The sequence below is a fragment of the Erythrolamprus reginae genome, chromosome 4 (genome assembly GCF_031021105.1).
Source record: "Erythrolamprus reginae isolate rEryReg1 chromosome 4, rEryReg1.hap1, whole genome shotgun sequence".
NCBI classification, from domain to species: Eukaryota; Metazoa; Chordata; class Lepidosauria; order Squamata; family Dipsadidae; genus Erythrolamprus; species Erythrolamprus reginae.
The window spans coordinates 112,183,901-112,211,683 of record NC_091953.1 but is presented as its reverse complement, the minus strand read 5'-3'; the positions used below and the strand labels follow the sequence as shown (position 1 = coordinate 112,211,683).

The following is a 27,783-nucleotide window of genomic DNA, read 5'->3' as shown; positions in this document are numbered from 1 at the left end:
GTGTATGTTGTTTCTTTTTTATGTTATATTTGAAATAAAAAATAAAAAAAAAGAAATGGCTCCCCATGCCACCTGTGGCACCCGTGCCATAGGTTCGCCATCACTGATCTAGGGTGTATTATGGTCTTCTGTTAAATAAGGAATTCAGTAGGTTAGACGAAATTAAGATATAATGTGTAACTAATACTATATGAATAGTACTTAGTAGTAATATTAAAGAATATAAAGGCCACAAAGAGACCAGAAGAATTGTCCACAAACCTGTAATAGCAATATCAAACAAATCAATAATCATATGATTCAGTGCGCAGGCGTCTGGCGTGCATGTGCCTGCCAGCATGAGATTTGGCTTCTGTGCATGCGCAGAACACAAAATCTCATGCGAGGACACTCTCGAGCATGAAAAGAAAAAACCGCCAAAAAACGGTGAAATCTCACACATGCAAGGGTCCTCGCACGAGATTTCACTTCCTGCCCATGCACAGAAGCCGAATTTCACAACGGTACACACATACACGTGTCCGGGACACAGAGATTCATGTTCATCTTCCAATTTTTCCTACCGGGACTGCGTACCGGAATATCCATGCAGCAGCCCACTGCTGTCATAATAATAATAATAATAATAATAATAATAATAATAATAATAATAATAATAATAATAATAATTTATTAGATTTGTATGCCGCTCCTCTCCGAAGACTCGGGGCGGCTCACAACAACGATAAAAACATTATACTGGCACAAATCTAATATTAAAAAAAACTAAAAACCCTATCATAATTAAAAACCAAACAGCACATACATACCAAACATAATTTATAATAAGCCTGGGGGAAAGGTGTCTCAAATCCCCCATGCCTGGCGGTACAGGTGGGTCTTAAGTAGTTTACGGAAGACAAGGAGGGTGGGAGCAGTTCTAATCTCTGGGGGGAGTTGATTCCAGAGGGCCGGGGCCGCCACAGAGAAGACTCTTCCCCTGGGGCCTGCCAGACGACATTGTTTAGTCGACGGGACCTGGAGAAGGCCAACTCTGTGGTACCTTATCGGCCGCTGGGATTCGTGCGGTAGTAGGCGGTTCCGGAGGTACTCTGGTCCAATGCCATGTAGGGCTTTAAAGGTCATGACCAACACTTTGAATTGTGTCATAATTGGCTTCTAATAATTTATCTACACTGAAACCTTCAAAGTATTCCAGCATATACCTTAAAACATCTGCTTTGCAGGGCTAGTCACTTTCATTCCCCATACTTAATAAAAATATGAAAATGTGTGGCACAAACAGAGACCTTTTGTATAATTTCCATGATCTCAGATGACAAAATGTAGCACAAACTTCATCTCTTGCTAATTAAACGAATCAATTAAGGGACTATTGTTGCAACTGTGTAACTGCTGTTCTATAGTGCCAATAACAACCCCACAGGGAGGTCTTTTACTACATTAAAATGCTGTCCTCCACAACTCCATCTGATATTATTAGAAACAGTTATTTGCGTCTTGCTGTCATATTAGTAGCAGCAGCAAATTATGGAAATGTGAAGACCAGAATGATCCCAGTATGTGTTCAGGTTTGGTTTTCAGCCTCCAAGGGAACAAATGCAGAAAATTCCAAAGTTCCCCAAAGTTCATTAATGGAACTGATAAATTTACCAGCACAGCAGCTATTTACATGCTAGGTAAGGGTCACATATTTGCATATTTTCCTGCTAAGCTGATACAATTCAACTAGATAAATTATCATATTAAGTTTGCCCTCCTGAGTTAAACTGATGGAGTTCAAAATTGTTTCCAATGGTTGTCATTAATCGCTGTTACATCTGAAATGATTCCTTTGAAATCTAATTGTGATGTGGCGTCAAGGGTCATATTAATAGCATTCAAGATGTTAAAAAGTAAAAACCTGCTTATTTTACTTGTATATTGAAGCACTATAGAGTAATGAGAAATAAAATCTCATCTTTTATTTTTTTTTTTAAAAAAGAAATTGTCAATAAAAAGAAAATTTAATTTAAAATATGAGATTTAAATTACGTTTAACCTCATTTGAGTTTTGTATCACTGAGATTCATAGTGGAACCATTTAAAAATAAAAGGGAACCCACCAGTTATATTTCAAATACCCCATTTCCTTCACCATCCCCAGCAGCAGAAGTTGAAATTCAAATATACAGTGTTTCCTCAATTTTCGCGGGTTCAAACTTCGCGAATAGCCTATATCACGTTTTTTCAAAAATTATTAATTAAAAAATACTTTGCATTTTTTTTCTATACCACGGTTTTTCCCGCCCAATTATGTCATACATCATCACCAAACTAATGATTTTTGCAAATAAATAACAAAATAATAAATAATAAATAATAATGTTTATTAATATCAGGATCACTAAGTGTCTTATTCAATGGTGAGTACCAGTAATAATGGTGAGTAAATTGTTGTTAAGCGAATGGGAAATTGCAATTTGGGGGTTTAATGTGTTAAGGGAAGGCTTGTGATACTGTCCATAGCAAAAAATGGTGTATTTACTTCCGCATCTCTACTTCGCGGAAACTCAACTTTCGCAGGCGGTCTCAGAACGCATCTCCCGCAAAAATCAAGGAACACTGTACTCTTAAATATAATATTACATATATATTACATAATAAAATACATAATGGAATCATGTATATCTTCACCATGCACACAACCAGACAATCTGCCTTATTATTTATATGATATACAAGTAAATGTGACAAAGCCTGGTTATAACTTGTAAATTAACTGGATGCAGAATTGAGGAGCAAAAAGCAACCAGTAGTTTCCATTTAAAAAAAAAAAAATCTAAACTACCGTATTTTTCAGTGTATAAGATACCCCTTTTTCCTCCCTAAAAGAGGCAGATAATTAGGGTGCGTCTTATACTCTGAATGTAGCTTTTTTCCCCCAGCCCTAACTAGCTGCTAATGATATTTCCAGCTCTTACCTTGCAGACTCTTTCATTGTTTCTCTCTGCGAAGAATTTTTTCCAAGCTTTAAGTCTTTGCAGGGTTTTTTTCATTACTCTAACTTGCTCTGAGTAAGTTTCTTTCCAGCCTTAACCAGTGCTAACGATGTTCCCAGCTCTTACTTGTTTGCAAGTTCTTTCATTGTTACTCTCTGTGAAGAATGATTTTTTTCCCTTCTCTATTTGCTCCAAATGTTTCTCTTCAGCCCTAACCGGGTGCTAACAATGTTCTCAGCTTTTACCGGCTTGCAAGCTCTTTCATTGTTAATCTCTGCCAAGAATGTGCAGTAGTACCTCTACCTAAGAACACCTCTACTTACGAACTTTTCTAGATAAGAACCAGGTGTTTAAGATTATTTTGCCTCTTCTCAAGAACCATTTTCCACTTACAAACCCAAGCCTCCGAAACTGTAACGGAAAAAGGCAGGGAGAAGCATCTGTGGTCCTCTCCAGGAATCTCCTGGGAGGAAACAGGGCCAGAAAAAGTGGGGAGAAGCCTCTCTAGGAATCTCCTGGGAGGAATCAGGACCTCCATCCTCCCTGTGATTTCTCCAATCACACACATTATTTGCTTTTACATTGATTCCTATGGGAAAAAATGCTTCTTCTTACAAACTTTTCTACTTAAGAACCTGGTCACGGAACAAATTAAGTTAGTAAGTAGAGGTACCACTGTATTCCAAACCTTGTCTTTGTAGGGGTTTTTTTCATTGCTTTACTTGCTCCAGATGTTTCTTTCCAGCCATAACCAGGTGCTAATGATGTTACCAGCTCTTACCCACTTGCAAGCTCTTTCATTGTTACTCTCTTCAAAGAAGAATGTTTTCCAAGACCTAAGTCTTTGCAGGGTTTTTTAGATTGCTCTACTTGCTCAGTTTCTTGTTCTGTTTCTTTCCAGGTGCTAATGATGTTCCCAGCTCTTGCTGGCTTGCAAGCTCTTTCATTGTTAGTCTCCAGGAATAATTTTTTTTAAGCCCTTAACTAGGGGATAAAATAATGTACTGAAGCTGACCAGACTAAGGACACTAGTCAGATTAATACCTGGTAAACAGATTCTTTTCCCTATTTTCCGCCCCCAAAACTAAGGTGCGTCTTATATTCCGGTGTGTCTTATACTCCGGAAAATACGGTACCCTATAAAAAGCCTTCTACCTCATTTAAAGAGAATTGCAGGGGAAAAGTGGCAAATGTGAACATCAGGAATTCACAACTGAAGGTTGTAGCTCCCTAGCTGAGACCAGAATTTTGAGTATTGCTAAGCTGGCGAATTCATTTTCCATCTGCTTCTTGTTCCTGGCAAAGACATAACAGTTCTATCGCAAGCAACTATATCATAATATTTAAATTATTATATGTGTTACAGACCATTGTTTTGAAACGTACTAGCTAAGTTCACTAAATTTATCTGCTATTTTAATAATGCTTAATATTTGATATATATGTGCTCATGGCTGGGCCAGTGATTTGCAAGTACATGTTATTACGAATGATAATATAGTTATTGGTTGATAGAAAGATATACAGTGTGTTGACAGAGAGTGCTGTCAACACTTCAATCCTTTCATTTTACCTTTAATGACAGATAAGGTTTGCATTTGGTATAAGTATACATTGTTCTTTTCAATCACAAAGACAAACTTACCACATAGTTATGCACTGATGGTAGAGATGCATATGTGTTCTTCACTTATTTTTCTCAGAGACTTCCAGTAGAAAAGGGTTTTATTTAGAAACATAGAAACATAGAAGACTGACGGCAGAAAAAGACCTCATGGTCCATCTAGTCTGCCCTTATACTATTTCCTGTATTTTATCTTAGGATGGATATATGTTTATCCCAGGCATGTTTAAATTCAGTTACTGTGGATTTACCAACCACGTCTGCTGGAAGTTTGTTCCAAGGATCTACTACTCTTTCAGTAAAATAATATTTTCTCATGTTGCTTTTGATCTTTCCCTCAACTAACTTCAGTTTGTGTCCCCTTGTTCTTGTGTTCACTTTCCTATTAAAAACACTTCCCTCCTGAACCTTATTTAACCCTTTAATATATTTAAATATTTCGATCATGTCCCCCCTTTTCCTTCTGTCCTCCAGACTATACAGATTGAGTTCATTAAGTCTTTCCTGATACATTTTATGCTTAAGACCTTCCACCATTCTTGTAGCCTGTCTTTGGACCCGTTCAATTTTGTCAATATCTTTTTGTAGGTGAGGTCTCCAGAACTGAACACAGTACTCCAAATGTGGTCTCACCAGCGCTCTATATAAGGGGATCACAATCTCCCTCTTCCTGCTTGTTATACCTCTAGCTATGCAGCCAAGCATCCTACTTGCTTTTCCTACCGCCCAACCACACTGCTCACCCATTTTGAGACTGTCAGAAATCACTACCCCTAAATCCTTCTCTTCTGAAGTTTTTGCTAACACAGAGCTGCCAATGCAATACTCAGATTGAGGATTCCTTTTCCCCAAGTGAATTATTTTACATTTGGAAACATTAAACTGCAGTTTCCATTGCTTTGACCATTTATCTAGTAAAGCTAAATCATTTACCATATTACAGACCCCTCCAGGAATATCAACCCTATTGCACACTTTAGAGTCATCGGCAAATAGGCAAACTTTCCCTACCAAACCTTCCCCTATGTCACTCACAAACATATTAAAATATTTCTTCTGTTTTTTTTCTCAGGACTCTTTAAACTCTCTAACGCTTAAAAACCTGCCTTCCTTATATAAGCCTAACAACGCTGAATACTTAGCAGAAAACAGATCCCAAACCCCAAACTATTACAATCTACAGCTATTCAGAAGATTATTCTTCCATTCCACGTACTTTGATAAATAATTCCTCAAAATACACAGCTGGTGATTTTTTTCCTTCTTGTTTACTCTTCTACTTTCAAATGATCACATGTTTTTGTTCTTAGTGTCATTTGCTTTCTGAGTTTCAATTTTTTTCCAGATAGTATCATAACAAATTGGCACTACTTAGAAATGTTTGTGCTGGTTCTTTTTGTCATCTGCTGTGATTATTTATTTATTTTTATTTATTTATTTATTTTGTCCAATACACAATGGGGGTTTTAGTGGGTATATATCTATATACACATAGTAAAATACATGATGAAGGTTATAGAGGAGATACTCATAGTAAAATATATCTAAGAAATAATAGAAAAGAAGATACAGGAATAGAACATATCAATGAAAAAATAGAAGAAGAGATATAGGAATAGAAGAAAGGTATAGGAGATATAGGAGAGCAATAAGACAGGGGATGGAAGGCACTCTAGTGCACTTGGACTCGCCCCTTACTGACCTCTTAGGAATCTAGATTGGTCAACCATAGATAATCTAAGGGTTAAAGTGTTGGGGGTTTGGGGATGACACTTACAGGATCAAATACTGCTGCAAATCCAATAGAAGAGAATACATGTAGCTCCGGGTCAGTGGTGGGCTACTAGCCAGAACGCTAAATTGGGTTCGCACCTTAAGTGCTTGTAAGGCCAGCGCAATTTTGCTTCTGCACCTGTGGAGGTAGCAAAATCACTCACGGAGCCACAGGTGCCCCCATATTTCGGCAATGGTTTTAATTTTGGAGTTTTCCATATTAGTTTGTTGAGAGAGATAGAGGGAGGGGAGGGAGGGAGAGAGAGAGAGAATAAAGGCATGCAGAAAACAGGTTATCCTTTGATTGTGATTCTTTTGGAAAATAGGAATGTGCTTCCTCTCAGCTGAGAATTCAAGTCAGACAAAAGCCAGTTGAAATTCAGAATGATGGAAGTGACATCTAATCCAACCCTCTGCTCAAGCAGGAGAACCTATACCATTTCAGACAATTGGCTTTCCAATCTCTTCTTCAAAACCTCCAGTGATGGAGGCCAGGCATTTCCACTAATGAAACTTAGCCGCCAGGAAGTCCTAGCCATTGTTCTGTGGAGCTCTCTGATAGAATCCTCCCAAAAATGCACAGATACAATTTCAGACACACACACGTTTGAAAATTCAAAACAATGTTCTTTATACCGAAAAATACAAATAAACTAAGCCCTCTTTTTGTATAGCAAAGAGCACTTGTCTCCAAACAAATTGGTAATTTGTACAAGTCCCTTATAAGTTCTGAGATACTTAGCTTGCAGCTGTGAGGCAATTCACAGTCCTTCTTCTTTCACAAAGTGAAACACACTTTGCTCTGCAATTTAGTTTCAAAGCGGGGGGAAATCAGCACACAAAGATCAAAGTCAGCAAAGCAGACATGAAACACAACGATCAGATAATCCTCCACAATGGCCAAACCCATAGGCTGCTATTTATAGCAGCCTCACTAATCACCACAGCCCCACCCAACAGGTGGCCTCATTTTCTTTGATAATAATCTCTCAGTTGTTGTTGCCTATGCATTGCTCTCCGCATGCGTGGCTGTATCATTAACTTTTGTTCTGAATCCAAGGAGGAGCTAGATAATTGATCTCCTTCTGAGCTGTCTGCCACACTCTCCACCTCCCTGTTATTCATGTCTTCTTGGTCAGAGGAGCCTTCATCAGCAGATTCCACCAGGGGCAAAACAGGCCTGCAGCATGTGGATGTCTCCCCCACATCCACAGTCCTTGGGGCAGGAGCTGGGCCTGAGCTAACCACAACAGCCATCAGGAAATTTCTCCTTATTTCTAAACAATAAATGCTCAAAATATGGAGGGGAAAGTTTTTTCTCCTTTCCACGGAGAGCGGCGGCATATAAATCCAATCAATCAATCAATCAATCAATAATCAAAATTAAAAATAAAATAAAAAATAATCACAAAGCCCTACATGGCATCAGACCAGAATACCTTCGGAACCGTCTTCTGCCGCACGAATCCCAACAACCGATAAGGTCCCAACAGAGTTGGCCTTCTCTGGGTCCCGTCGACTAAACAATGTCGTCTGGCGCGCCCCAGGGGAAGAGCCTTCTCTGTGGTGGCCCCGGCCCTCTGGAATCAACTACCCCCCCGAGATTAGAACCGCCCCCACCCTCCTTGCCTTTTGTAAGTTGCTAAAGACCCACCTATATCGCCAGGCATAGGGGAATGAAGATCCCCCAGGCTTATATAGTTTACGCACGGGATGATTGTGTTGTATGGTTTTAATGTTGGATTTTAGATGTTTTTAATATTAGATTTGTTACACTGTTATTATTTTGTTGTGAGCCGCTCTGAGTCTACGGAGAGGGGTGGCATATAAATCTAATAAAATAAAAAATAAATAAATAAAAAATCCAAGTATTCATACATAACTAAATACAGTACAGTGATCCCTCGATTTTCGCGATCTCGTTCTTCGCGAAACGCTATATCGTGATTTTTCCCACCCGATGACGTCACTCTCTTCCTTCCTTTCTCATCTTTCTTTCTCTCTCTCTTTCTCTATCTTGCTTCTTCCTCTCTCACACTCTCTTCCTCCCTCTCTCATCTCTTTCTTTCCTTCTCTCTCTTTCTCTATCTCTCCCCCTCTTGCTGGCGGGCGGCGGGCGGCGGGCGGGTGGCGGGCGGGCGAGCGGGGGCATCAGCGAGGAAGACCCAGGGAAGGTTCCTTCGGCCGCCCAGCAGCTGATCTGCTCGGCAGCGCAGCGAGGAGCCGAATCGGGGTTTCCCCTTTGCGTGGGCGGCGGGGAAACCCCGATCTTCGTCTGCTCGCTGCTGCTGCGCTGCCGAGCAGATCAGCTGCTGGGCGGCCGCAGCAGCAGCGAGCAGACGAAGATCGGGGTTTCCCCGCCGCCCACGCAAAGGGGAAACCCCGATTCGGCTCCTCGCTGCGCTGCCGAGCAGATCAGCTGCTGGGCGGCCGAAGGAACCTTCCCTGGGTCTTCCCCACCGCCCACGCAAACTCCACCATCTGCGCATGCGCGGCCATGAAAAAAAGGGCGCACATGCGCAGATGGTGTTTTTACTTCCGCAACCCTACATCGCGAAAAATCGATTATCGCGAGGGGTCTTGGAACGGAACCCTCGCGATAATCGAGGGATCACTGTAATACCTCGTCTTACGAACTTAATTGGTTCTGGAAGTAGGTTCGTAAGGTGAAAAGTTTGTAAGACGAAACATTGTTTCCCATAGGAAACAATGTAAAAGCGATTAATGTGTGCAAAGGGGGGGAAAAAATCGCAAAATGGCGCTCCGCTGGGCGCCGCCGCCCGGCTGTCACCTTTTAAAACAGCCGGGGGGCTTCTCGGCGTTCTCCCAAACCCAAACTTTTCGGGTTCGGGAGGCTGCCGAGAAACGCCACTGCCTGGCTGTCACCTTCTGAAACAGCCGGGGGGCTTCTCGGCGGCCTCCGGAACCCAAACCCAAACCCGAACTTCCAGGTTCGGCGTTCAGGAGAACGCTAAGAAGCCCCCCGGCTGTTTTAAAAGGTGACAGCCGGGCAGTGGCGCCCAGCGGAGCAACATTTTGCAATCTGCGGTGGGTTCGTAAGCCGAAAAAAGTTCATAAGAAGCAAAAAATTTCTGAACCCCGGGTTCGTATCACGAAGGATTTGTATCACGAGAGGTTCATATCACGAGTTACCACTGTAATGCAGAAATGTAAAATGAACACTGTATGTTAAATGTGTATAAAATATTAAATGAAAACTATATGTTATTTTTTTTATAAAATGTCTATATAAAGTATATAAAATAGCCGGTAAAGTTGAGCATTACTCACCACTGTTCCAAGAAACTGAATGCTAAGGTTTCCACCAGCATCTCGAGAAATGCACTGGAAGGAACAGAATAACAATTACAGTCTTATCAACAAGAAATTTTCTCCCTAAGAATTCTGACAAATGGCTTATGAAATTGGAGACATTATGCACATGTCACTTTCAATGAAACTCATGGTTAGAGCAGAAATGCATGTGATACAAGAAAATAAGATTTATATTAATGTTTGATAGCATTTAGTTTTCACAGCTGAATTGAATGGGCACAGGATTCAAAAATGGACTATAATCAAACAATCAGAATCGACTATAATCAATTCTCTTTCCATCATTCAATGATCAAATAAGATAGGAATCTTAAATGTGTCCACATATATTGTCAGAGACTCCTACTAATTTTGTCTAGCATTTTTGTAAATCTTGTCTGTTTGTCTTGTTTCCACTTACACAGAGCTCTGCAACAAATTTATTTGAGCTCAATACAATGGGTTAATATTTGGCCTATGCAATAGATCATCATCTCCATTCAACCATAAAATGTACTTAATGATTTGGGACATCGTATGAGAAGAGCCATGTTATTCTATGGTGATAAAAAAAAAAAGCAGAAGGCATCTGGTAGCATCTTTTCCAACTCCCGAATTTAATTAAAAGGCATATGCTTTGGAGAGCTGCAGCTTGCCTCAGCAGATGCACAGATTTGAGGTAAGTGACCGTCAGGCCACTTCTACCATTTTCATCCCCAAGACTCTCCCAAGCCCTTTGATAGTGATTCAGTGCTGTCTTTGCTTATGTTTGTGTGAAATGTTACAACTCTTACAGGATCAAATACTGCTGCAAGTCCAATAGAAGAGAATACACGTAGCTCCAGGGCAGTGGTGGGCTACTAGACGGAACGCTGAATTGGGTTCGCCGCCACTGCCCTTAAGTGCTTGCAGGGCCAGCGCAATTTTGCTTTTGCACCTGGGAAGGTAGCAAAATCACTCATGAAGCCACAGGTGCCCCCATGTTTCGGTGAATTTTTTTTTGCTTTCGCGCATGCTGAAACACAGGCGCACCTGCGGCTCCCTGCGTGATTTTGCTACCTCCACAGATGCAGAAGCAAAATCACGCTGGTCGCGCAAGCACTCACGAGCCACAGTGGTGAGCCCAATTTAGCATTCCGGCTAGTAGCTCACCACTGTTCCGGGTTGAACCGTAGCATCCTTAGCACTCTCTGAGGGTGGATTTTTATTTGCAGACATTTTATTACTCAACTAAGTAATGTCATCAGTACAAGAATCCCAGCGACCAGTTAGGTCCCACAAAGTGGATCTTCTGCGGGTCCCGTCAACTAAACAATGTCACTTGGCGGGACCCAGGGGAAGAGCCTTCTCTGTGGTGGCCCCGGCCCTCTGGAACCAACTCCCCCCCAGAGATTAGAATTGCCCCCACCCTCCTTGCCTTTCGTAAGCTACTTAAAACCCACCTCTGCCATCAGGCATGGGGGAATTGAGATCCTCTTTCCCCCTAGGCCTTTACAATTCTATGCATGGTATGTATGTATGTATGTATGTATGTTTGGTTTTTATATTAATGGGTTTTTAATCATTTTTAGTATTAGATTACTATTGTACACTGTTTTATTGTTGCTGTTAGCCGCCCCGAGTCTCCGGAGAGGGGCGGCATACAATCAATCAATCAATCAATCAATAAATAAATAAATAAATAAGTGTGGGGTTTGCTCTACATCTATATATGATAACTTCTCCTGCCAATATTAATGGGAGTATTGGTTTTGTTCTCAGTAGTTCATTGATTAGGATATTGTTTTCTGCTTGATTAATTGCCTGCTAATCTAGATGTTGGCTGCTGGGCATTGTTCTGGCTTTTCTTTCCTTCTCTGTTTTTTTTAATTGTCTCATTTGAGTAGCATCTAAATGTGGTTTATCACTAAGTGTCTTGATTGCTGATTTGTCTGAATGCCAAGCTTTTTAAGAATTCCTTAGCATTTTTTTATTTGATATTAGCAGTCATGAGGTTTTGTTTGTCCATATGTTGTGAAATTAAAGAGTTTTCCTTATATCTTCTGACTGCTTGTTGGTGTTCATGGAGGCATTCTGCTAGACTTGTGCCTGTCTGTTGTATCTAGTGGCTGTTACCATCTGTACATTATATGCTAATAGGTCAGTGATGGCGAACCTTTTAGACACCGACTGTCCAAACTTCACACACACGCACGGCCAAACTGAAAGGAGTGTGTGTGCATGCAAACGCGTGGACATGCACTTGTGCACGTATGGACAGACGCTCACAAAAGAAACACCACAGAGATCTGGCCTGGGGCGACAACCCACGTGCCAGCAGAAAGGGTATTATTATTATTATTATTATTAATTATTATTATTATTATTATTATTATTAATATTATTATTAATATTATTAATATTAATATTATTATTAATATTATTGTTGTTGTTGTTGTTACTATTACTATTACTATCACTACTACTATTATTACTATTATTATTATTTATTAGATTTGTATGCCGCCCCTCTACGAAGACTCAGGGCGGCTCACAGAATAGATACAAACATAATCATGTAGCGCAAATCTAATACAGTGGTACCTCTATTTAAGAACGCCTCTACTTAAGAACTTTTCTAGATAAGAACCAGGTGTTCAAGATTTTTTTGCCTCTACTTAAGAACCATTTTCTACTTAGAACCTGAGCCCAGAAAAATTTCCCAGGAAATTTGAGAGCGGCACGAAAGCCCGGCCAGTTTCCTGCCATTCCCCCTTTAATCCTGGCCATCTCGGGCTTTTCTGGGCTGCCAGAGGAGCCTTTCAGTGGCGCTTAAAGAGGCTTTGGCAGCCTAGAGCAAATGGAGGGAGGCGCTTCCTCCTCCTCACCACCTCAGAGTCCCCCCCCCTTTTTTTGAGCCTTAAAGTTTTGGATTTTTTTGATTCCCTTCACATCACCTTATTCCTTCAGCAGCGACTGTTCTCCTCCTTTTCTTTCTCCTCCTCCTCCCACCCAAATTCTGAGCTTTTATTTCTTTCCTAATGGGTTTGCCTGCATTATCTGCTTTTACATTGATTCCTATGGGGAAAATTGCTTCCACTTAAGAACGTTTCTACTTAAGAACCTGGTCACGGAATGAATTAAGTTCTTAAGTAGAGGTACCACTGTAATTTAAAATACAACTAAAAACCTTAATGTAATGAGCAATCATACAGTCCAATCACGCCATACATTACATTTATTGGTCAGAGGGGCAAGGTCTAATTGCCCCAAGATAATTCCTGATTTTTTCTTCTTGGACTAAGGAGTCTTATAATTAGGGGATCTCCAACCTTGACAACTTTACGACTTGTGGACTTCAACTCCCAGAATTCCTCAGCCACTGGCTGAGGAATTCTGGGAGTTGAAGTCCACAAGTCGTAAAGTTGCCAAGGTTGGAGATCCCTGTTATAGATGACTCCTTAGTCTTGGGCTAAGTAGCCTTGTAAATGACTTCCATTTTTCTTCTCTTGCTTAACAAGAGTAATGTACAACAGACAATAGCAAAGAATCAGGTGGAAAGCAATACCCTATGTTCTGTCGGGCTCTCTGGTAGACTCCTCCCAAAAATTCACAGGTACAAATTTCAGACACACACACACCTTTGAAAATTCAAAACAATGTTCTTTATAATGAAAATTCACTTAAACTAAGCCCTCTTTTGGTATAGCAAAGAGCACTGGTCTCCAAACAAACTGGTAATTTGTACAAGTCCCTTATCCGTTCTGTGATACTTAGATTGCAGCTGTGAGGCAATTCACAGTCCTTCTTCTTTCACAAAGTGAAACACAATTTGCTCTGGTTTAGTTTCAAAGCGGGGGGAAATCAGCACACAAAAGGTCAAAGTCAGCAAAGCAGGCACGAAACACAACGATCAGATAATCCTCCACAATGGCCAAACCCACAGGCTGCTATTTATAGCAGCCTCACTAATCACCACAGCCCCACCCAACCACAGGTGGCCTCATTTTCTTTGATAATAATCTCTCAGTTGTTGTTGCCTATGCATCGCTCTCCACATGCATGGCTGTATCATTAACTCTTGTTCTGAATCCAAGGAGGAGCTAGATAATTGATCTCCTTCTGAGCTGTCTGCCACACTCTCCTCCTCCCTGTCACTCATGTCTTCTTGGTCAGAGGAGCCTTCATCAGTAGACTCCACCGGGAGCAAAACAGGCCTGCAGCATGTGGATGTCTCCCCCACATCTACAGTCCTTGGGGCAGGAGCTGGGCCAGAGCTAACCACAACACCCTAATGAAAGAACTACCAAGGAAAATATTAAAATTGGGAAACCAAATTAAAATCAGGAAGCCATGAGTTCAAGTTCTGCCTTAGGCACAAAAGCCAATTGGGCTCTTTGGGTCATCCCCTTTTCTCAGCCCTAGGAAGAAGGCAAAGGCAAAAAACATTTCCATAAATCTTGTTAAGAAAACTTGTCTTGTTCAAGCACTTGTCAAGAATCAACTGCCACTAATCTGAAGGCATAACAAATAAACCAACAAACAAATCAGGTTTACCCTTTATCTTTGCTCAGTTAGGTCCAAATGTCTATTTTACATTGTGAAATAAGGGATGCGGAAGGAATAGCAGGATAACATAGGCACCAACACTCCGCAGTCTGCATTGGTTGCCGATCAGTTTCCAGTCACAATTCAAAGTGTTGGTTATCACCTATAAAGCCCTTCTTGGCACCGGACCAGATTATCTCAGGGACCGCCTTCTGCCGCACGAATCCCAGCGACCGGTTAGGTCCCACAGAGTTGGCCTTCTCCAGGTCCCGTCGACTAAACAATGCCATTTGGCGGTACCCAGGGGAAGAGCCTTCTCTGTGGCGGCCCCGGCCCTCTGGAACCAACTCCCCCTGGAGATTAGAATTGCCCCCACCCTCCTTGCCTTTCGTAAACTCCTTAAAACCCACCTCTGTCGTCAAGCGTGGGGGAACTGAGACATCTCCCCCTGCCTATGTAGTTCTAGTGCATGATATGACTGTATGTATGTTTTTTATATTGGGGTTCCTTGCTTTTAGATTTTTAAATGTACAATTGTTATCTTAGATTTTAATTATTAGATTTGTCAATATATATTGTTTTTATCATTGTGAGCCACCCCGGGTCTGCGGAGAGGGGCGGCATTCAAATCTAATTAATAATAATAATAATAATAATAATAATAATAATTATTATTATTATTATTATTATTATTTAATAAGAACACATACACATAGAAATACATATACACTGTATTTTAAGATAACTTTGTCATATTACCTAATTTTCAGATGCTTCATGAAAGGAATGGTTATGGGACACATTTCCCTTCTAAACAATAATGGCTGCATTTTAAATAAAAACAACAATATTGCCTTTTATTTTATTTTTTCTTTCCCTTCAATTAATACATCATGTTTTAGCCATCCTGTCAGATTGCAGGAAAACAAAGGAGAATGAAACAAGCCGGGACATATTTCAACAAAAAAGATTAACAAAATGGAAAATATGGGGAAAAAAATCATACCAAAAAACCTGACATTTACATTTGTAAAGGAAACAGGAATATACAGTTTTCCCAACTGCTGGAGGAAACACAATCACATTTCGGAAACTGTAAAGAAGAACAAATTACCAGGGCCTACAATGAAGAATGTATGTGCCAAAGCAAACAGATACAAATTAATGAGGAGTTTGTCAATTAGTTAAGTAAATAATATTCTTTAATTTTTTTAAAAACATTGAGCATTCTTCATCTTTCTCTCTTTTATATTGGGGAGCAACAAATTTCCTTATCTGGGGAAAAGAATCCACTACATGAATAGTTGACATGGGAACAAAGGTGAAAGGGGTATCAAGATTGTGCAGGTGTTTTATCAGTATCTATGAAAAAAAAAGACAAAACCTGAATATTGTATGTAAATACCATAATGTGATATTTTCTGATTCAGATTTCATCAAGGTGAAATACTGTGGGTATGAGGGTCCAGATTCCAAACATTTTAATCTATAAGGATTATAGATAGTAATACATATTTTTAATTATGTATTAAAAATCTTTTTTATTTTTATCCAGAAGAAATACAGTAGTATACATGATATAGTAGGACATAGATTGCAAAATGTATCTGAATGTAAATGTGTTTTTTCTTTTAAAAGATAATGTATCTAGTCCTTTTATGTTAAAGGTAGAGAAATTATAAAAAAATATTTATTTATTAAATATATTTTATGCCATCACAGTAGTAAACTTTCACAGGAAAAAGTACAATATAAAGCCTTCTCTGTGGCAGCCCCGGCCCTCTGGAATCAACTTTCCCATGGAGATTAGGACTGCCCCCACCCTCCTTGCCTTTTGCAAATAACTGACCCTTAGCTGTTTCATTTTATGTATGGTTTAATTGGATTTTTATAACCATTTTTAATATTAGATTTGTGCTTTATATTTTGTTGTGAGACGTTCCGAGTATTCGGAGAGAGGCGGCATACAAGTCTAATAAATTATTATTATTATTATTATTATTATTATTATTATTATTATACTCAATTAAAAAAATAAAAAATCATAGCAATACAAACTATTTGCTACTAACTTTCTGTGACTGCAATTGTTAACTGGCTGATACAATGAATTATTTTGGAAAAAAGGTATAGAATACCCCAAAAATCTGGAATCCATTACTCCAATGGAATAGTAATTTGGCAAATTTTATGAGATAAAAATTATCATAAAGCATTTGCATGATATAATATAAAATGTCATAAAACATTTCCTGTGGTCAACTGCTGATATTTGCCCGCGATATACACTTCAACACGGGCTACTTTTAAAGCAGAATACCTCTCTAAATTTTTAAAAGTGTGTTAGAAGCTCTGCAATTGTTGAAGGCATTGAGGAATTTTGGCAAGGAAGTATCTCTGAAACAATGAGCCAATATATCACGGGTTGTCCAGCGATAACACTCAATAAAAAATAAATGATGGGAATATCAAATCAAATTGGGAAAAAGCTCTCTGGAATATCTCAGTCTACCAGGGCTTTTGTAAGGAGACACTCTGCCCTCCACAAGAAGGTTATTCCACAGTGTTGGTGTTACCATGGAACACAACATCTTCTTGCCTCAGTCCGCACACTGTTTTAGCTAACTGAAAGGTGCCAAGCCCTGAAGGACTTCATAGGTCAAAACCCACACCTTAAATTGGAACCAGAAACCAATTGGTAACAAATACAGTGGCAGCCAAATCATACTTAGAAACATAGAAACATAGAAGACTGATGGCAGAAAAAGACCTCATGATCCATCTAGTCTGCCCTTATACTATTTTCTGTATTTTATCTTATGATGGATATATGTTTATCCCAGACGTGTTTAAATTCAGTTACTGTTTATTTATCTACCACATCTGCTGGAAGTTTGTTCCAAGGATCTACTACTCTTTCAGTAAAATAATATTTTCTCATGTTGCTTTTGATCTTTCCCCCAACTAACTTCAGATTGTGTCCCCTTGTTCTTGTGTTCACTTTCCTATTAAAAACACTTCCCTCCTGGACCTTATTTAACCCTTTAATATATTTAAATGTTTCGATCATGTCCCCCCTTTTCCTTCTGTCCTCCAGACTATACAGATTGAGTTCATTAAGTCTTTCCTGATACGTTTTATGCTTAAGACCTTCCACCATTCTTGTAGCCTGTCTTTGGACCCGTTCCATTTTGTCAATATCTTTTTGTAGGTGAGGTCTCCAGAACTGAACACAGTATTCCAAATGTGGTCTCACCAGCACTCTATATAACAGGATCATAATCTCTCTCTTCCTGCTTGTTATACCTCTAGCTATGCAGCCAAGCATCCTACTTGCTTTCCCTACCACCTGACTGCACTGTTCACCCATTTTGAGACTGTCAGAAATCACTACCCCTAAATCCTTTTCTTCTGAAGTTTTTGCTAACACAGAACTGCCAATACAATACTCAGATTGAGGATTCCTTTTCCCCAAGTGCATTATTTTACATTTGGAAACATTAAACTGCAGTTTCCATTGCTTTGACCATTTATCTAGTAAAGCTAAATCATTTACCATATTACAGACGCCTCCAGGAATATCAACCCTATTGCACACTTTAGAGTCATCGGCAAATAGGCAAACCTTCCCTACCAAACCTTCCCCTATGTCACTCACAAACATATTAAAAAGAATACTTATGTGCTCCCAAAGGCAGAAGACCAAAAAGATAGAGGCTACTCATTTTGGAACACATATTCTTTAAGGGCAGCCCCAAGTTTAGCTCATTACGGTCAGTCTAGCCAGGTGGTGATAAGGGCATAAGTTACCGTTACTGAGTGCTCCTGGCAGAGGTAAAGTTTCAATTGGCACACAAGTTAAGGGTTTGGCCACAGTTTCCATCCGCTGCTCCTGCAGAAGCCATTAATTCCAGAAAGGCCCCTAAATTACAAACCTGTTCCCTGATAGTTAATGCTTGCCCATCTAAATTTTAGACCAACTATGCAATGTCACCAAAATTTAATCTCTAGATACTAAGAGAGTCTGGAAGGAAAGTAACAGGCTAAGACTCAACCTCTAGCAAGACTGAGACCCCATTCATGATTATGCATTAGCGATTTCAACCATTACAATGTGCTCTACATGGAGTTGCTCTTTAAGATGACTCAATTATTATAACTACAAGTAGTTCTTAATTGGTCATTTAATCACCATTTGAAGGTATGAAGGCCTTGGAAAGGATGCTTTACAGCTTTGAATCCCTTCATTAACTTCCCAGATTTATTATTTTATGTATTTAGAAACATAGAAGATATTTATATTTTATTTATTTATTTATTTATTTTATTAATTCAATTTCTATCCCGCCCTTCTCTAGAGACTCAGGGCGGCTTACAACATATTAGAAATCTACATAAAATTACATTCTAAGATACCCACAATTAAAAAAACCCAAACAAACAGATTCATATGTCACACATCCTACATTCATTCATTGGGCAGGGCAAGATGTCAAAGTTTTAATGTCCCAAGGCTGTTGGCAGAGAGATTTACGGATATAACACTAACTTCCAAGATTTAAAATGGTGTAGAAATTTTAAAAAGCAATAGCAATAAAATATTTTACCTGGACAGTTCTATAAACATCATCCACTTGAAGAGATAACACGGCTGATGCCAAATTCCATTCACCGGTCACACAAAGTTTCCTCCCATTGACTTCCACCTGTTGTGACATAAGGATATTATTACCATTATTACTTCAAATTTCTAGGTTCTATCATATCTCAAGACCTAAAATGGTCACCTAACATCAAAAACATCATCAAAAAAGCACAACAAAGAATGTTCTTTCTGCGCCAGCTCAGGAAGCTCAAACTTCCCAAGGAGCTGGTGATACAGTTCTACAGAGGAATCATTGAGTCTGTCATCTGCACCTCTATAACTGTCTGGTTTGGTGCTGCAACCCAACAGGACCGACACAGACTTCAGAGGATAATCAGAATTGCGGCCAACCTGCCTTCCATTGAGGACCTGTATACTGCATGAGTCAAAAAGAGTGCGAAGAAAATATTTACTGACCCCTCACATCCTGGACACAAATTGTTTCAACTCCTACCCTCAAAACGTCGCTACAGAGCACTGCACACCAAGACAACTAGACACAAGAACAGTTTTTTTCCCGAACGCCATCACTCTACTAAACAAATAATTCCTTCAACACTGTCAGACTTTCTACTAAATCTGCACTTCTATTTTATTAGTTTTTCTCATCATTCCTTTCACCCATTTCCTCCCATGTTGACTGTATGACTGTAACTTGTTGCTTATATCCTAAGATTTTTATTAATATTGCTTCTTCATTGCTTATTTGACCCCTATGAAAATCATTAAGTGTCGTACCACATGATTCTTGACAAATGTATATTTTATTTTATGTACGCTGAGAGCATATGCACCAAGACAAATTCCTTGTGTGTCCAATCACACTTGGCCAATAAAAATTCTATTCTATTCTATTCTATAAACCCATACAAGAAGCAAAACTCAATTTCATCACTGCATACAAAAGGAGGAAACACCAAAAGATAAGAGTTTGTCAACAGAGTCTTTTTAGCATTGCGAAGGAAAAGTGAAACACATTTATAGAAGCTCCCTGTGGGAAGTGTTAAATAATTTGCAGAAAATGTTATGGACTTGGACTTCTCGGAGTCAGAGGCTGAACCTGAGTGACCTAATTCAGCAGGCTGCCAACTTCATGAGTTAGCAGACATTTGCCATTTGGGATGGACTGAACAAGTACGGGAGGAATCAGGCAATTGGGGGCCTGAAGCTTTTAGAGCGCCTAGTTCCAGAATGCGGCAACAGCTTCAAAGGGCCAAACAAAAGCAATAAAAGAAATAATGATCAAATCCAATGAGTTAAAATTAAAAGAGAACAATTTAAGCTACAAGCCTTTGCAGACGATGTCGTTTTTATCATACAAGATCCAATAGAAACTGCACCGATCTTATTAAATGAAATTTATAAATTTGGAGAAGTAACAGGTTTAAAAATTAATAAGAGGAAGACCCAGATTCTAACGAAAAACATGACTCAGAAACAAAATACAGTAGTCCCTCGCTATACCGCGCTTCACCTACTGCGGCTTCACTTCATCGCGGGTTTCTGAGGAAGCCGATCGGCAGATTTAAACAGTCCGCTGAACTCGATCGGCAGGTTTTTCAAAATATATATATATATCTAAAATTGTAAATACTGTATTTAAATACTGTATCTAAAATAAATACTGTGTGGGAAGGGTTTATAAACACTTAAAACAATGAAAACTTACCAAACAATTACAATATAAATACAATAAGTACTATTAGTCGATAAATTCCCCATCGCGGATTTCACCTATCGCGGCCAGGTCTGGAACGTAACACCAGCGATAGGTGAGGGACTACTGTAGAGTATTGCAGGAACTGATTAATATAAAAATAGTCAAAAAAATTAAATATTTGGGCGTATGGATGACCTCAAATTACAGTACCATTAAAAAAGATAACTTCGATAAATTACTTAAAGATATCCAAAAATACCTAGTAAGATGGTCCAAATTGATATAGACATATAACATACAACAAAAATAAAGCATCTTGCTTTATACATGGATTATTTGATATCATAGCTTAGTATTTACACCTGCTAAATGGCAGTGTAATTGGTTTGCAGCTCATTCATTTATAATAATATTTTCCCTTTATTGGTTATTACACATATATACATCTTGTTAATTTTCCTGTTAGTATATCCATTTTTTTGTTTCATTTTCTCAATTGTATAATAGTGCCTTATAGTAGTAATATTTCCTCTTAATATCAATTTGATTTTTCTCTCTAAATTTAATATTTTAAATAATTTTATCGTTATTCCCATTTTTCTTTTCTTTTATTTTCCGCAATCCAGACATACCACCTGCCCCAAGTTTTATGGAAATCCTCCATATCCTTGTCCTGTAATTTGTATGTAAGTTTTGTCATTTCTACGACTTCGTAAATTTTATATGTATATATCAAATGTTGCATTGTTGTTTTGTTTTCTCTTCGTTTTCTTTCTTTTTTAATGTACATATTTAATAAAGTATTTTTTTTTAAATGGCCCAATTTGAAACTAACCCTGATGGGCAAAGTATTCGCCATAAAATCCAATATTTTACCAAGATTCTTTATACCTCTTCCAAGTCACACCAATAAATTTGAACAAAACCTTCTTTAATAACTTGCACAGGGAAATCCAGAAATTTATATGGTCCAAAAAGAAGGCCAGAATTAAACTAAAAAACCTCCAAGATCATAGAACCAGAGGTGGCCTTGGTCTCCCCAATTTTCAATTATATCATCAAGCAGTGATCTTATCTATGTTAAGAAATTGGGTAACACTTAAGAACACAAGATTACTAACCCTCGAAGGCTTTGACCTACAATCCAGATGGCATTCCTTTTTAATGATGGAGACCCACAAAATACCAAACTACAGTGATACCTTGTCTTACGAACTTAATTGGCTCCAGGACAAGGTTCGTAAGGTGAAAAGTTCGTAAGACGAAACAATGTTTCCCATGGGAATCAAAAGCGAATAATGCGTGCAAATCCTTCAGGAAAATCCCAAACTTTAGAAGGGAGGCGAACAGAGGGCAGGGAGGAGCAGTGAAAGGGGGCGGGTGGAAGAAGCAAGGCTAGGCTAAAGGGTGAGTGGGAAGGAAGAAAGGCAAGCGGGGCGCCCCTCCCTTTTCTTTCTTCAACAGACACCCTTTCAGTGCCTCTGCAAGCACTCCGTTCTCCTAGCTTTGTTAATGCAAACTACTCCGTCTCCAAGCCGCCCCTCCCTTTTTTTTCTTCAACAGACACCCTTTCAGTGCCTCTGGAAGCACTCCATTCTCCTAGCTTTGTTAATGCAAACTCTTTCGTCTCCAAGCCGCCCCTCCCTTTTCTTTCTTCAACAGACACCCTTTCAGTGCCTCTGCAAGCACTCCGTTCTCCTAGCTTTGTTAATGCAAAATACTCCATCTCCAAGAAACCCCTTCATCCCAGGCTTGTGTTTGTAAGGTGAAAATAGTTTGGAAGAAGAGGCAAAAAAATCTTAAACACCGGGTTCGTATCTTGAAAAGTTCGTTAGAAGAGGCGTTCGTAAGACGAGGTACCACTGTACTTTAAACACCATTATTTAAGAAAAACTTTAATAATAACCTGGCAACTTATAAGAAAAAATCACTACCATTCTGTACTGAAATGGATATCTCCGAACGAATCAATTATTTACCCTAATCTTTTCTCCCCTTCTAAAATACTAACATACCAACAATTATTAGATGAAAATGATATTTTGCTGACAAGACAACATTTACAAGACATAGGGATAAATCTGGACTGGCTAACTTCTTTACAAATCAATTCCAAATATAATGAACACAAAAAAAGATTTGGTTTTCAAAAAAATAACACAATAGACTTAATTCTCTTTGGCCCAAGTGCAAAAATGATTTCTAAACTATACAATTATTTATTAATGCAGGATAATTTGGAAGAACAAGTCAAAGGGTGCATGATTGCCTGGGCCCAGAATTTTGGCTATACGATTAACCTAATAGAATGGGGAAAAACATGGACCGTAAACTATAAGATGACGTTAGCAAAGTCTTATAAACAAAATCAACTGAAAATGTTCTATCAATGGCACCTACCCCCACGCAGTAAAAGACCTTGGAATGCTAATATCAAATGACCTAAGTGCCAAAGCCCACTGCAACAATATCGCCAAAAAGGCTTCTAAAATTGTCAACCTTATCCTACATAGCTTCTGCTCCGGCAATCTCACACTACTCACCAGAGCTTACAAAACTTTCGCCAGACCTATCCTTTAATACAGCTCACCTGTCTGGAACCCACACCGAATTTCGGACATCAACACCCTAGAAAAGGTCCAACGATACTTCACCAGAAGAGCCCTTCACTCCACCACTCGAAACAGAATACCCTACGAAACTAGACTTACAATCCTCGGTCTAGGAAGCTTAGAACTACGACGCCTTAAACCTGATCTAAGTATTGCCCACAAGATCATATGCTGCAACATCCTGCCTGTCAACAACTACTTCAGCTTCAACCGCAATAACACAAGAGCACGCAACAGGTTCAAATTTAATATCAACCGCTCCAAACTTGACTGTAAAAAATATGACTTTAGCAATCGAGTTGTTGAAGCGTGGAACTCATTACCAGACTCCGTGGTGTCAACCCCCAACATTTTTCCCTTAGACGTTCCACGGTTGACTTCTCCAGATTCCTTAGAGGTCAGTAAGGGGCGAGCATAAGTGCCCTTCCGTCCCCTGTCCAATTGTCTCTCCTATATTTTATATATCTTTTTTCCCATCCATATATCCTTCCTCTACTCTTCATTGATGTATTCTATTCTCATATCTCTTCTTCTATCCCTTCCCTGATATTTACCACTACACATTTTTATTCTCTTTAACTTTCAATTTGTATTGGACAAAATAAAATAAATAAATAAATAAATAGATTGTCTAAAATGTTCTCGAATTTATCCCCCAAATGCTGGAAATGTAAAACTAAGCCAGGAACCTATTACCACCTATGGTGGACCTGCAGTAGTGTGTACATATGCTGCCCATCCTTGCTGTTTAGCATAACTTAGCTTCAATTTGGTTCTCCCAGTTCTCTTGGAAGTGCCATCGGTGCCACCATTTTGGGTTTTTTGCTTCTGCACATGCACAGAAATTTTTGTTTTAGTACTGTGCATGAGCACATGCCCACACATCGTGTCCCTGAGAGAACTGGCAGTAAAGAAATCCATAACACACCCCTTGAAACTTGGCAGCTTTAAGACTTGTGGACTTCAACACCCAGAATTCTGGGAATTGAAATCCACAAGTCTTAAAGTTGCCAAGTTTGGTCACCCCTGATATAAATGTTGCAGTTGAATCTCTGAAAGAAGGAAAAAATCAGTGAAATAACACTAAAAACATTACTTTTCATGGAAAAATCCATCATTCAATTAAGTGTTCCCATTCATACACAGGATACCAAGCTTAATAACTATTCTCATCAGACAAAAAAAGTCAAGAACATTCTTGATAGGCTAAAATATGTTTTAAAAGGACTTTATGTCAAGGGCAACCTTGTAAAAAGTAAAACCCACGGTCATATCAAGGTTAACCCAATTAGTAATTTTTTAAAGGTAAAGGAAGTAGGTAATCCTAATCTGGTGCCAAATTCTTCCAGGGTGTGTGCACACCTTTTCCTCTGTACTTACGTAAGTTGGAAAACTGAATGTTCCAAATAGTTTATGGAAATGTTTTCACACTAACTTTTTATCAATTCAATACACGAAGAGTAAAACACATCAAAGAACCTACCATGAAACAATGAGGGAACAATACTTTATAAAATTAAGAGTGGCTGACTTGTGTTTTTATCTGATACGAAAAGGAAAAATACTTATGGCAAATGACTTAAATCTGGTTAATCTTCCATTGTCAAAAACATGAAAGTAGAGGGCTGAAGGTTATTTACTCATTCAAAACACTCCCATTGTTCACACTACATTAATCTGAGAAATAGAAAGAAAATTGTTCTTACATCCAGAGAACAGATTCTATCCTGAACTACTAAAACAAACTAACAATTGGTGATGTTACTGGTACAAATTTTAAGTATTCTATAGGAAATGCTTCTTTTTGCTTCTACAAATTATATTTTGGGGCAACCAAGAGAACCTTCCAAACAGAAACTTCAACTAGTGGCAAAAGCCACATACTGGTGGCTTAAAGCTGCCGCAGCAGTGCCTTACCAGGCTGCATTTGGGTTAGGTACTAGCTCTGTTCTGACCACAGCAAAGTTATCAATAAATTATCAGAAAACTAATACAGTGTTCCCTCGATTTTCGTGGGTTCGAACTTCGCGAAATGTCTATACCACAATTTTTCAAAAATATTAATTAAAAAATACTTCGCGGGTTTTTCCCCTATACCACGGTTTTTCCCGCCCGATGTCGTCATATGTCATTGCCAAACTTTCATCTGCCTTTAATAAATATTTTTTTTAATAAACTTTAATAAATAAACATGGTGAGTAATAATCTAAATGGTTGCGAAGGGAATGGGAAATTGCAATTTAGGAGTTTAAAGTGTTAAGGGAAGGCTTGTGATACTGTTCATAGATAAAAATAGTGTATTTACTTCTGCATCTCTACTTCGCGGAAATTCAACTTTCGCGGGCAGTCTTAGAACGCATCCCCCGCGAAAATCGAGGGAACACTGTATTTTAATTTCTACCTAGCGTTGTTGTAAAATTCACATATGGGAACTAAATTAGACTCATATTGGGCAGGCATGCACCTACAAATATCTTGTTTCGTTATCACTCCATGTTTCGTTATCATGGAATGCTTATAAAGCGTACATATAAAGCTGTCACAAGATTTTACCAGCCAAAAGGAGCACATTATTTCTCAGTTACAAGAAGCTAGACACAGAAGTTTTACTTCCTAAAAAATTACCGGTATACAGAAAAAATTATACATTAGTATTTTGTTATCACACTAAAGTATGCTATTGTAGAAGTAATAGCATCAATAAAAATGAATATGGCCCTTAAATAGGCATTGTTTTAATTATGAAGTTACACCCTGCACTGTAATTTATATCCCCAACTGTATCCAAATGATCCTAAAACTATTACATTTATGTTTATCACCCACTTAGTATTTACTCTATAATTTGCTTTCATCCCATACGCTAATTAATCACTTCTTCTGAACTAGCCTATTTGTTATTTTTCTTTTTTCAATTCCCTTGATACAGAATTATCAGCTACATGCTTATTGCTAACATTTCAGGACAGTATCTTATGAAGTTTCTTTCTCCTTGATTCTATAGTACAGAGAGTTCCCGACCACAATTGAGCCCAAAATTTCTGTTGCTAAGTGAGACATTTGTTTCGAGAGTTTTACTCCATTTTATGACTTTTCTTCAGTTAGTAACACTTGTTAAATCAATCTCACTTCCCCAATGACTTTGCTTGTCAGAAAGTTGTAAAGAGGGAATTAAATGACCCTGGGACATTGTAACCGCCATAAATATGAATAAAGTTGCCAAGTGTCTGAATTTGGATTACAGGGCCATTGGGATGCTGACATGGTTGTGTGAAAAACTGATCATAAATAGCTTTTTTTCAGTGCTGTTGTAACTTTAAATGTCACTAAATGAACCTTTGTAAATTGAGGACAGCTGTAATTATGATCATTAAAGATACCTTACATAATGATGTTTCTTTAATGCTTGTTGTATTTATTACAACTTTGTAGCCAAATCTTCTTTAAAATTGTTATTCCTAGTTAATATTTTACCAAAATTGAATACAGGTACCTTTAGTCCTTGCTTACCGACTGCCTCATTTAACAGCTGTTCAAAGTATCAAAAAAGCAGAGTTATGACTCTTCAGAATTACAGAGATTGCAGTATTTCTTCAGACATGTGAGTGCAATTTTGGAAAGCCAGGTACATTTTTGATGGTCATATCATTCTAGGATCATATGATCACCATTTATAATCTTCCTACCCAGTTTTCAACCAATCTGGCAGGAAGTCACAAGTCATGGTCACATGATGTTACACTTAATGAGAGTTGACAGTCCCAATTGCAGTTGGTAAGTGAGGACTACCAAGATGCAATATGACTTGTTGCTGACATTACATTATTTTTCTTTATAAAAGTAAAGCTCTCCAGTAAGAAAAGAGTATGTTATTTTCACTGAATAAAAATAATTGGAAAATCTAAGACAATACAGTGGATTGGTGATTTGTATTGTACTGTATTGGTAATTTGCAAAAGAAAAGGAAGAAATTAAGCATTTAACATAAAAAGATTATTTTGCTATTTGCTAAGTATCATAATAAAACAGACGAAAGAACTGAATTTTATTCTGCCACACAAGTTAAATTCTTTTATGCATGGTCAGACATTATAATGTCTGTGGTCTGCATTGGCTACCAATTGGTTTCCAGACTCAATTCAAAGTGTTGGTTATGACCTATAAAGCTCTACATAGCATCGGGCCAGTATACCTGCGAGACCGCCTTCTGCAGTATGAATCCCGGCGACCGATCAGGTCCCGCAGAGTCGGCCTTCTCCAGGTCCCGTCAACTAGACAATGTCATTTGGCAGGACCTAGGCAGGCCTTCTCTGTTGGGGCCCCGGCCTCCTTGCCTTCTGTAAGAGTCTTAAGACTCATTTATGCCACCGGGTTTGGGGCCATTAGATTCTTGCCCCCTGGCCAATGAATATCTTGAGAGAAGGCTGAGCAAATGGAATGACACTTTTTTATGGCTTTTGGGGATTTTAGATTTTTAAATTAATTAATTGGATCCAAGATAATTTATATTGTTTATGGTATGTTATGAGCCGCCCTGAGACCTCAGGGAGGAGTGGCATAGAAGTCGAATGAATGAATGAATGAATGAATGAATGAATGAATGAATGAATGAATGAATTAATTAATTAATTAATTAATTAATTAAT

At 38.7% G+C, this 27,783-nt stretch overlaps 1 protein-coding gene across 1 annotated transcript in view; it reads right to left on the bottom strand.

The window, feature by feature from the left end:
• PCCA (propionyl-CoA carboxylase subunit alpha) overlaps nucleotides 1–27,783 on the bottom strand; it is a 326,677-nt gene that overhangs the window by 70,344 nt on the left and 228,550 nt on the right. Inside the window, exons 20-21 of the mRNA XM_070751229.1 lie at nucleotides 18,828–18,926; nucleotides 9,670–9,723 (exon numbers count right to left, since the gene is read on the bottom strand). Of these exons, the coding sequence (XP_070607330.1) occupies nucleotides 9,670–9,723; nucleotides 18,828–18,926 (153 nt within the window). The remainder of the gene's footprint in view (nucleotides 1–9,669; nucleotides 9,724–18,827; nucleotides 18,927–27,783) is intronic.